The sequence below is a fragment of the Scardinius erythrophthalmus genome (genome assembly GCF_964197995.2).
Source record: "Scardinius erythrophthalmus genome assembly, chromosome: 19".
In the NCBI taxonomy this organism is placed as follows: Eukaryota; Metazoa; Chordata; class Actinopteri; order Cypriniformes; family Leuciscidae; genus Scardinius; species Scardinius erythrophthalmus.
The window spans coordinates 34,459,491-34,471,556 of record NC_138239.1 but is presented as its reverse complement, the minus strand read 5'-3'; the positions used below and the strand labels follow the sequence as shown (position 1 = coordinate 34,471,556).

Genomic DNA, 12,066 nt, shown 5'->3' with positions numbered 1-12,066 from the left:
TTTATATATTTGGCTTGCCGTTTTGGTCTTCATTTATGTTACTTGTGCTTTATCAGTCTTTTATCTGGAAATCCATTGACATGGGACGAAGTCATAATGAAGGCACAAAATGCAACACAACTGAGGTTTACTGCTAAAATTAGACATGGAAGAAAAATTGTGTAATAAAAAAAATAAAATTAAGTTTCATACATCTACAATGATCATGACAGCCGTCATGCTCCCAAACGAAACCACATAAAAGTAGGGGTGTGACGGTTCGTATATAACTGTGAGACCGACGGTTATAGTTGAACACCGTCATTAGATCTCTATAACCGCCAAAACTGTGTTATTAAAATATTTTTTACAAAAAAAAATTATCATAGAGAATGTTTAAACACTAATTAAAAACAATTGTTATGGTCTACGTCGTTTCCAACTGTATTTGATTCTTTGCCAAGTACCAACGCAAGTTTTGTTTTGTAAATCGTCAGACATGATTTTTACATAAGTTTTACATCAGACATAAGTTTTTCTTTGTAGAAAGCCTTTTTTAATTTTAATAAATGTTTCATCAACCAATTGCATGTATTTAATAAATAAAAAGCAAATGACAATGTAATAACCGTGACATGGAGGCGCCGGTGCGCCGCGTTCACTTGCAGTGCATTGTGAACTAGAGCGCATCTCATCGTAAATGAATGAAACTCAGCATAGGCTATGCCTCATACATTACCATTAATATCTTTGCTGCATCCTTTCTAGAACAGACAAGGGCTTTCTTGCGGCTCGCATCAGCAGAGCATTGCATCGTCCATAGACCGCAAAACAATCAGCGGATGGCGGGCGGGTCATAACCGTCATCACCAATTCTGAAACAGGCACACCCCTACATAAAAGTAGTTCTTGCATATTTTGTTTTTTTCCCAGGTTATGTGATCTGAAGACATGTGTGAGTGATATAATCCACGGCTAGCTGTGCATTAAACCATTTTAAATCACGACATGGAGGCAAAGAACCACCTGACGTGAAGCGGAGTGCATTAAAATAGTTTAATGCACAGCTAGCCGTGCATTATGACGCTTATACCATGGTAATTTGCCAGCATTGACAACTTAAAGCTGTTATTGATGTTTGCAGCTCAATATTTGACCGGAAGGATGAAACTGACGTTATTTTCATCAGTTACAACTCATTAGATCCAGCATTCTGCCCGCTTTGAATCAAACATAGCGCGTAAGATTACATTTATTTGAATAAATGAATTCGAGCATTTATTTGAATTCATTATCGCGAGAGTGAGATGAGAGATGTGTGTGTGAATTAACTGCATCTGTTCAGCATCTCTCTCTATTAACAACAAAACTGTCCGTTTAAATGACTTCAAAACCAGCGATGTTGCCCTCTCAATGCTGAGAAATAAAACGTGGCGATTCAGTAGCGGAGCTGTTTTATTAATAAACTAGTGCAAAATGCCCGTGAAAAAACAGTTTTTGTGTGTGTTTTTAGTAATTGTTGGTTTGGTGTGTTTGAGTGCTCATTGTTACAATTACGCAGCAAAAGTTCAGTGACATTTTTATTTGTGAATGGTAGAAAGCACACAGTGAACTCTGAGAAAACGCTATGCTTGAGCAAACAGTTTGTGAATAGGCAACTACAAATGATGCCCGTGAAAGAGACTGTGAACGCATTGAATAGGACATGTTTAGTTGGTGAATAGCATAGGCTACTATTACACAGTAGCGACAACGTTAAGCGCACCAGAATGAAATATAATATCCAGAAGTAAACACTAACAGCACAGCTGACTTACAGATTCAGTTTACATCCACAAATGAATAAGTGCGTCGCGATTCAGGGAGCAGTGCAAAGTGCCCGTGCAAAATCAGTTTTTGTGAGCTGATCGCCGTCAAAAAAGTTCAGGAGATATTTCTTAGTGATGGCTGATTTCAACTGTTTCAATATGATAGCATTTTGGAAAAAAAAAGTGTCATGAATTTATTGCATTTTTGGGGAAAAATAATCAGTTTTGATAATAAATCTTTGAAAATCTGGATTTGAATTTTTTATGATATTATAACCTAAAGATGCTATGTGAAAGTTTGAAACAGAAAATAGTGGTTTTCATCTTGCCACTTTCTTGGTAAAGAAAACACATTTTTACTAAAATTAATCAAAATGGATTTATCACGTTCTGGAACCAAACTATAATATTCAGAAGTAAACAGTGAAGCTGACTGAGTGTTTATGTCAGAATGTTTATTTTTAAACCAAAACCTTTTAAAAATGATATATTTAACGATATCTTTAGCATTTCTCATCCAAACAACGTCAAACTTGGCACTGCACTTACTCGTGCCCGTAGCGAAACACCTGTCGAGTTTGAAATCCATCGGACTAACGGTTCGAGAGATATGTGGTTAACACACACACACACACACACACACACACACACACACACACACACACACACACACACACACACACACACAGACACACACACAGAGACAGACACACACACACACACACACACACACACACACACACACACACACACACACACACACACACACACACACACACAGACACAGACACAGACACACAGACACACATACACAGAGACAGACACACACACACACACACACACACACAGACACAGACACAGACACACATACACAGAGACAGACACACACACACACACAGACACAGACACACATACACAGAGACAGACACACACACACACACACACAGACACAGACACACACAGACACACACACATACACAGAGACAGACACATACACAGAGACACACACACACACACACACACACACACACACACACACACACACACACACACACACACACACACACACACACAGACAGACGTTTCTGTAAATTATAGATAGATGTGGTGGGGCAGCGTTAGGTTTCTGTGTGCGAGCAGTACGATCTCTGAGTGACGAATGCATCTGTGCGCTTCAATGAACACACTGCATTAATATAGAACGGTGATCAAACTTGACTTGGAACGACCTGTGCATTAAACGGGTTTATGGCACACCTTCTAGCCAATCAGAATCGAGTATTCAGACAGTCCACTGGTATATGCCGAATACACCCATGTTCGCATCCAGATTCCAAACTGGCAAGACAATGGCATAGTTATCATTGATGCTAAAGTGACATTGGTTCTTATCGTTATTTTTGAATTACAGAATGCTAATGCAACTAGACATGAGACGTATGTATGGGAAGATTATCAGTGAATAACGTTTTAATTTTGGTCTCTTCCTTACACAAAGGCGTCATATAACTTCATAAGTCTTAGAATATAGTGCACGCAACGTTTAAAGAGCTACTTTTATGGTGCGCTTTTGTCCTTTGTGGAGCAGAACAGGTGTTTTGTACATTTTATTTTCAGTTGGTGAAAAATGGCCGCATATTGTTTGGAGAAATATAAATGACAATTTTTTAAAACTTTTTTTAAAATATATTTATTTATTTATTAAAGATGAGCTGTTCCTAGAGTACATAGTCAGCATTCTGATTTGTGTATACAGTATGATCGCGAAACATGATCAAATGGTCTAACTATTTCTAAGGGTAACCGCAACAGTACAGTTGCTTACTCTTCATTATCTGTCTTTACGGGTTGTTGGTGGTTTGTCATGATGTTGTGTACTTTGTACTCTTTTCCAGTGTACAAAATGAACTGAATATGTATTTATTCCCTCTATAAACACCAACTCTTCTTCTCTCCTCAGGGTGCGGTTATGTGGTGTATTCATTGCTCGACGCAGCACTTCCCAAGAAGAAGAATTGAACATGCCTCTCTATTCATGTGTCTGGGTTGTAAAGATCTCTAATCCTCAGAATTATATGTCTTGTCATTTATTTTGAGTACATTGGATTCATATTTATTGATTGTACTATAAAGCGCAATCATTATGTAATAAAAGTTCCACTGTACTGAGTCTTTGTGTTTTAAGTTCTGCTCTCAACTATATTTTCACTACATTTCATTAGATTTAAAGTCGGATAAAGCAGAATATTTTTTTCCGTATCGTATACCCGAGTGTAACGGATTATCCAGTAAGGAAGAATGTTGGGTGGAGACTTGGTTCAATGAAACTGTTGTTGATTGGATGTTGAGATGTGGCATTGTCCCTTAAAAGTGGAGTCAGATGGAGGTGAGCTTGCAGAGGCGGAGTTTAACCGGACTAAATGATTGGAGAAGTCCTGCATACATCACCAGAAAGAAATCTGTAATTTTCAATGGAAGATACAATGATATTTTGAGGCATCATATCTTCATCCCATTCTTTGCTGAACTGAAGCATAAGTGTTAAAAACACACTTTGCACTTCATAATATGGCTGACAATTGTTAGCTATACACTGTAAAAAAAAAATCAACTTAGATAATGTGGTTCAGATAACAATATTGAGTTTCTATTTATTAAACCAATCTCCTTTGTTGTATTAACCCAGATTTTTCATTTAAATGAACTCAAAATTTTAAGGCAACCAGGTAATCTACTTTTTAAGTTAAACCAACAATATTTTTTTACAGTAAACAGTGTAGTATATCCTTCTGAGACCCAGATTTATTTTTATTTTTATTTTTTATTCATTTTGAATTCATTTTTGAAAAAAGATATTTTATTCACATGTTATGCTATGTCCTCTGTAGTGGACACCAGGACTCAGTTGTTTAAAAAATAAAATTGCATGAAATTATATGTATAAAGGCAAAAACAATTGGATTTTTTTTTTCAATCACCAATACATTTTGGGGTTTCAAGATTTTTTTTAACCAAAATTTGTATAAAGATGATTCTCAACTATGTTATGAAAGATATAATGGAATGAATTGATACAGCATTTTACTGTATACATGTGGGTAAAATAAATTAATATTCCCATTCAATGCAATGTATCCATACACTGTATCTAATGCGCACAATAATGTGTTCTTGGAGCAACATTTAATGAAAAAAGAAATGTAATAATTGGAGTAATAATTAGCAACATTTTAATAATAATATCTAATATTTCATAGGAATATTGATGTATAATTTATTTCCATATTCACTTGTTGTGTCTCCCAAAGTGCCTGATAAAAATGATTTAAGTCCTGATGAAATCAATGCCCTGTTCTGGAACAGAAAGTCATTTTTTTTATTTGAAACCCCAAAACGGTTCCCTGAGATGTTGGTTTATGAAATAAAATTTGAAAAGTAGTCCGATTTAAATTATAATTACATTATATTATCATATTTCCATAAGAGTGCTACATTTGATCACTAAATTAATGTCAGGCATTTTTAAAGGAGAAGTTGTTTTCATGGTGAAACCTCCAAACATTTGGTGTCTCTGAAAAGTCCTGAATGTGCTCTTTACAGGACACTCAGGTTGTGACATGTGACATGTATGATGTCAGAGAAATTCACTAAAATATAATGTCCACTATACAGTGGACAGAAGTCTATTCCTGGGTCCCAGGAGGATATGATAATTCTGTTATGTAGAAATATAGCATGCTAATATGGTTTGCAACAGTTCTCTATGGACTTTCTGCTGAAAATAGTAGCCAACAAATAAGCTGAAGCTTGCTCAGTAGTGTTTAAATGTAACATTCCTACAGTTTGGTGGATTTTGGACTGTGCTGGTTTGTTTAAAAAAGAAGCTAAAATTAAATTATTTTTTGTTTTGAGGGAGAAAATGTCTGTCCCATAAAGACACACTGGTCAAGCTTAGGCTAGCAGAAGATTTACATTTAGGAAGAATTTTAATAGATATACAAAATCTATTTATGTCCAGTGCAACAGGGTGAATGTTATGTTGCTAACATATAGTACTAAAAAGAAAATAAATGTTTATATCTATCTTTGTTCTTGGAGTTGCTTTCCCTCCAAAGGAATGGTCACTTCTAGCAAGTCATGTGATTTAAAGCATATGCTTAAAGGTAGCGTGTAAGCAATGTTTTCCATAAACACTTTTTTTTTAATGCTGATTGAAACTCTTCAGATCCTGATAGCAATCAATAATTAAAGTGGTCTAAATATAAATATATATATTTTTAATTTACATATATCTTCTGTGGACATCTCAGGACCAAAAACATGTTCATCCAATCATTGAATTCAGTCTGAATGCAATGATAGGATGTCCTGCCTGCCTGCCAACGTAAGTGTTTGCATAACTCCTCGCACTGCTCATGTGTGGCTTTGAAGACGCTCTGAAGAGAGGGTGGGATCTCATGCTTTCAAAGCTAACTTGCTGTTGCTAGCCTCTCCAAAATTGCCTACCTTTAAAGGGTTTGTTCACCCAAAAATAAAAATTCTGTCATCATTTACCCACCCTCATGTCGTTTCTCATCCGTAAGACTTTTGTTCATCTTTGGAACACAAATGAATATCTTTTTAATGAAATCTGAGCGATTTCTGTCTCTCCATTGACAGTCTATGCAACTACCCTTCAATAAGTTCATAAAGAAATCATAAAACTAGTTCATAAGAATTGACTGGTTTAGTGCAGTTTAGTTTATTTTCTTAGAGACGATCGTTTTATATGATGAACATATTGAATTTAGGCTTTTATTCACATATAAACATTCAACAGCGCAGCAGACATAAACTGAAGCTCCACCAAACCTGCTTGATGTACTCATTGGTAAAAAACAAAAACAAACGAGCTGTGTAACACGAGAATGAACCTCATTGGTTCTTGAAGCTCAAACGTGCTGCATAACACGAGAATGAACCTCATTGGTTGTTGCTGAAGCTCAAACGTGATGCGTAACACGAGAATGAACATCATTGGTTGTTGCAGAAGCTCAAACGTGCTGCATAACACGAGAATGAACCTCATTGGTTGTTGCTGAAGCTCAAACGTGATGCGTAACACGAGAATGAACCTCATTGGTTCTTGCAGAAGCTCAAACGTGCTGCATAACACGAGAATGAACCTCATTGGTTGTTGCAGAAGCTCAAACGTGCTGCGTAACACGAGAATGAACCTCATTGGTTGTTGCAGAAGCTCAAACGAGCTGCGTAACACGAGAATGAACCTCATTGGTTCTTGCAGAAGCTCAAACGAGCTGCGTAACACGAGAATGAACCTCATTGGTTCTTGCAGAAGCTCAAACGTGCTGCGTAACACGAGAATGAACCTCATTGGTTGTTGCAGAAGCTCAAACGAGCTGCGTAACACGAGAATGAACCTCATTGGTTGTTGCAGAAGCTCAAACGAGCTGCGTAACACGAGAATGAACCTCATTGGTTGTTGCAGAAGCTCAAACGTGCTGCATAACACGAGAATGAACCTCATTGGTTGTTGCTGAAGCTCAAACGTGCTGCATAACACGAGAATGAACCTCATTGGTTGTTGCTGAAGCTCAAACGTGCTGCATAACACGAGAATGAACCTCATTGGTTGTTGCAGAAGCTCAAACGTGCTGCATAACACGAGAATGAACCTCATTGGTTGTTGCAGAAGCTCAAACGTGCTGCATAACACGAGAATGAACCTCATTGGTTGTTGCTGAAGCTCAAACGTGATGCGTAACACGAGAATGAACCTCATTGGTTGTTGCAGAAGCTCAAACGTGCTGCATAACACGAGAATGAACCTCATTGGTTCTTGCAGAAGCTCAAACGTGCTGTGTAACACGAGAATGAACCTCATTGGTTCTTGCAGAAGCTCAAACGTGCTGCATAACACGAGAATGAACCTCATTGGTTGTTGCTGAAGCTCAAACGTGCTGCATAACACGAGAATGAACCTCATTGGTTGTTGCTGAAGCTCAAACGTGCTGAGTAACATGAGAATGAACCTCATTGGTTGTTGCTGAAGCTCAAACGTGATGCGTAACACGAGAATGAACCTCATTGGTTGTTGCTGAAGCTCAAACGTGATGCGTAACACGAGAATGAACCTCATTGGTTGTTGCAGAAGCTCAAACGTGCTGCATAACACGAGAATGAACCTCATTGGTTCTTGCAGAAGCTCAAACGTGCTGTGTAACACGAGAATGAACCTCATTGGTTCTTGCAGAAGCTCAAACGTGCTGCATAACACGAGAATGAACCTCATTGGTTCTTGCAGAAGCTCAAACGTGCTGCATAACACGAGAATGAACCTCATTGGTTGTTGCTGAAGCTCAAACGTGCTGAGTAACATGAGAATGAACCTCATTGGTTGTTGCTGAAGCTCAAACGTGATGCGTAACACGAGAATGAACCTCATTGGTTCTTGCTGAAGCACAAACGTGATGCGTAACACGAGAATGAACCTTATTGGTTGTTGCAGAAGTACAAACGTGCTGCGTAACACGAGAATGAACCTCATTGGTTCTCGCACATCAAGCAAACATGCTTGAGCTTCCGTTTACCACAACTGATGTGTGAGTTGATAAAAGTTCATATGTGAATAAAAGCCTAAATTAAATCTGGTGATCATATAAAGCAATCATCTCTCTTCAGAAAATTTGGACTAAACCACTCAATTCATATGGATTAGTTTTAGAATCTCTTTATGAACTTTTTGAAGCATCAAGGTGGTAGTTGCGTAGCTGTCAATGGAGGGACTGAAAGCTCTCAGATTTCATTAAAAAGATCTTCATTTGTGTTCCGAAGATGAACGAAAGTCTTGCGGGTTTGTAACGACATGAGGGTCAGTAATTACTGACAGAATTTTCATTTTTTGGTGAACTATTTCTTTTAGATTTTAAATGGCAAATGCTCCAATGCAACAATGTAAATGGAGTTTGGGGGATATAACTTCTGTGCAATTAAAATATGTATTAAATAGTGTCTTATGTCAAAGAGAATAAGTACATTTATATACTAATACTCAAAATGGCTAATTTAGAAATATATAAATGTAACCTTTATTTCAAAGTGTAGTTTGATTGGGGACATATAGGAATTTGCCTGTCAAGTGCTTCAACAAGTTTATTATTATGAAATAGCCTAATCATTATGAATTTGTGTAAATGTGGTTATAAATGTGCATGAAAAACCATGTGGCATAAGACTTGATTAACATTTTACACAAATAGTTTAATGAAATCCACCAAACTGTAGGAATGACCCAGAAACATAAAAGTTATAACTTCACAAGTTGGTAGTTGTACTTAGTAGCCTATTTATGAGAAAATGGATGTGGTAAAACAAACAAACAAACAAACAAACAAACAAACAAACAAACAAACAAACAAACAAACAAACAAACAAACAAACAAAACGCCATTTTAATTTGTATGACTTGATTATATCTCCCTCTACCGGCAGTTTACGACACACTTAAAAGTATATAGCCTACTACATACCTTACCATCCGCAGCGAAGAATGTGTTTGAGTACACAGCTGTGATGTGTGATTTATCAAGCAACCTGACAGTCAATCTGACTTATCTGAGATATCTACTGTTTTATATTACTGTTGGGTCTCTCATCTCAGCAATCAACGCGACAACTAACCCGAAAACCGTGAAAACTTTCACTGATATATTCGCATACTTCGTTTGAAGTCAGCTTCGTTATTAACAAAGCTTTCGCCTACTTGTAGTGCAGATGTACGACGACACTCAGTAAAACTGACAATAAAAATGACAATAGGCCTACTTCAGTAGGCTACTGAGGTAGGCTTACTGAAAGATAGTGCTAAATTATTAAATTCCGTATGTAAATAATCCGATTTCACAAATAATTATAGGCTATTTCATTCTGATTTTTTTCTCTCGAGTGCCCAGCTTTTCTGAGTAGACTCTGAGACATTATTATGGAATTCGGAATTACATTTTCTTCTTCTAATTTGTATCTCATTTAAGTGAATAGCCTATTAAAAGTGAAACCCCAGCCCATTCTTCCATCGGTCTCGTATCTCAGATTTAGAAGTGGGAGCTCCATTCTTGAGGAATTTCGTCAGGGAGTAAAGTTTGGGAACAGCCCTCTATTTAGGGTCAGGTTGTGCTGAGACACCTCCCATTCTCACAGAGGTTTCCCTCAGAGCTGGAGGAGCGAGAGGAGAGGACCTCATTCTGGACTTCACTTTCCCTCTGTGACACTGACGGACTTCAGCAGGTCTTCATCAGGTCTGTGTCCTTACTTCATTCAGTCAGTTCTTTAGATTCGCATGGCATTTGTAATTTACCTCTTCAGTGAATGAAATAAACGTTATTAAACAAATATGACTCGTATTTAATGTAAATATTCAAATATTTAATGTCTGAAAATTCCTAGTGAGTTGTGATTTGTTTTGGATGTGACACATTTAGTGGATTTATTCACAATTCATAAAAGTATTGCATGTTTCTTTAGCACTGCTGCGTCTTCTTTATGAGATGTGAGCAAATAGGCTACTAAAGGAAAACAGTTTTTTATGTTTAAATGTTTAGCAGAAATCATACTGAGATGATTATTAATTTACGTTGGTCCCATCTATAGCCTGTTAATTACATGAATGGTTTTGCACATTCACTGCACTTGTGTAAAGCTCCACGTGGTGGCGCTCATGATCCGCAATGCAAATCTCAGTCTCATTGAGAAGTAATTCTGCACTGTAATTCTGTCCAATTGTCATTTACATGTTCACTGTTTAAACGCGTGTTTAGTGCATAATAAAAATACTAATTAGCACACTAAGAATGAATTAAAATAATGTACTGCAGAAATAAGGATGATTTCTTTTCTTTCTTCTTCTCTTTGTAGATTAATGAATGAGCTGCTGACTGAGTCTGTATAAACATGAAGATCAAGCTGTCTCTGGCCGCCGCTGCTCTCTTTACTCTATTACTGAACTCAGTAGAGGCTCAAGGTATAGTTCATGCGCTCTCTCTCTCTCTCTCTCTCTCTCTCTCTCTCTCTCTCTTTATACAATGAAATATGTTTTTGGACACTAAGTATAAACAACCTTTACTTTTTGAATATCTTATATTAAGCTGTATTAATACTTAGACCATACTTAAGTTGTCCGAAATAAAGCATTCAAATCAAATCAAATCAAAATCAAATCAAGTTATATAGTTGACTTCTACATAGTTACGTACAATAGTATTGCCTATAGCCATAGATTTATAGAAAGATAGATATAGTTTAAAATCTATTAAGATAACCTTATAAAGTATGTGCTAAATTTGTTCTACTCTTCATGTTAAGTGTGATTTCAGTGCCCCTAAAGACACACACACACACACACACACACACATTTGCCATTTGCTGCGAGGCGTTCCTCTACGGCGCGAAACAAAGCAGTCTGGGATGGTCTTCACCTCCTCTATGAGTCAGTTATTGTCCAATGAATTATCACATGAAGAGCTGCAATGGAAACATTACTACAAAAGCATCATTATTAAACAGCAGAAAAATGTTAAACTACAGACCTTTTATTGATTTTTGCAGTGTAAGTTACTATAGGCTATTTTTAAAAGCTCAAAAGATTTCTTACGGCAGAATTCGACCGTTTTTGTTTTCTTGCACGGACTTAATTCTCTTAAGTCAAACTCAAATGTGCAGTAATCATGAGTTAAAAGATATGCCAAAAAAGCTCTTAGTTTGAACTTTTTCACTGCACACTGTGATCAGGGTTGCCAGATCCAGAGAAAAAACCAGCCAGAAAACCGACTCAGAAGGAATGAAAACTAGCCCTTTTTTTCCCCCTCCAGCTTCCAATCACAGATGACAGCGGCGGGATTCCCATAAAGGGCCTTCAAATAAACATTTCAATAATATTCAATTTCTTTTACAATTTATAGCTTGACTAGTTTATATGTATTGGCATATTTAACCTGTATTTTATACCTATATATATCTAATTTTTATAATGATAGATTATTTAAAATGTGAGATTTAAATCTGAATAACAGTGTCACAACATGTGTTACTCTGACATAGCTTTCCATAAATTCCTGTCTATAAACTCGTATTGTCCTTTCACAATTCCTCTTAAATTCAATTAAAATCCTATCTGATATTTTCTGAGTTGGCATTTTCAAAACAGCCCAATTGTGCCTGTATCTGGAAATACATGTACAATCTACTTCAAATATAAAAATGCGTACTTTAGTTATGCTTTACTAAA

At 36.7% G+C, this 12,066-nt stretch overlaps 2 protein-coding genes across 4 annotated transcripts in view; both read left to right on the top strand.

Moving 5' to 3' along the window:
* The window catches only part of cox7a2a (cytochrome c oxidase subunit 7A2a), a 6,495-nt gene extending 2,543 nt beyond the window's left edge, over positions 1 to 3,952 (top strand). Inside the window, exon 4 of the mRNA XM_081347460.1 lies at positions 3,748 to 3,952. Within this exon, the coding sequence (XP_081203586.1) occupies positions 3,748 to 3,806 (59 nt within the window). The 3' untranslated portion in view covers positions 3,807 to 3,952. The remainder of the gene's footprint in view (positions 1 to 3,747) is intronic.
* A 5,990-nt stretch (positions 3,953 to 9,942) lies between these two features.
* col12a1a (collagen, type XII, alpha 1a) overlaps positions 9,943 to 12,066 on the top strand; it is a 100,831-nt gene continuing 98,707 nt past the window's right edge. For all 3 annotated transcript variants that reach the window (XM_081347447.1, XM_081347445.1, XM_081347446.1), the window contains exons 1-2: positions 9,943 to 10,081; positions 10,698 to 10,803. In XM_081347447.1, coding sequence (XP_081203573.1) covers positions 10,734 to 10,803 — 70 coding nt within the window. In that variant the 5' untranslated portion in view covers positions 9,943 to 10,081; positions 10,698 to 10,733. The remainder of the gene's footprint in view (positions 10,082 to 10,697; positions 10,804 to 12,066) is intronic.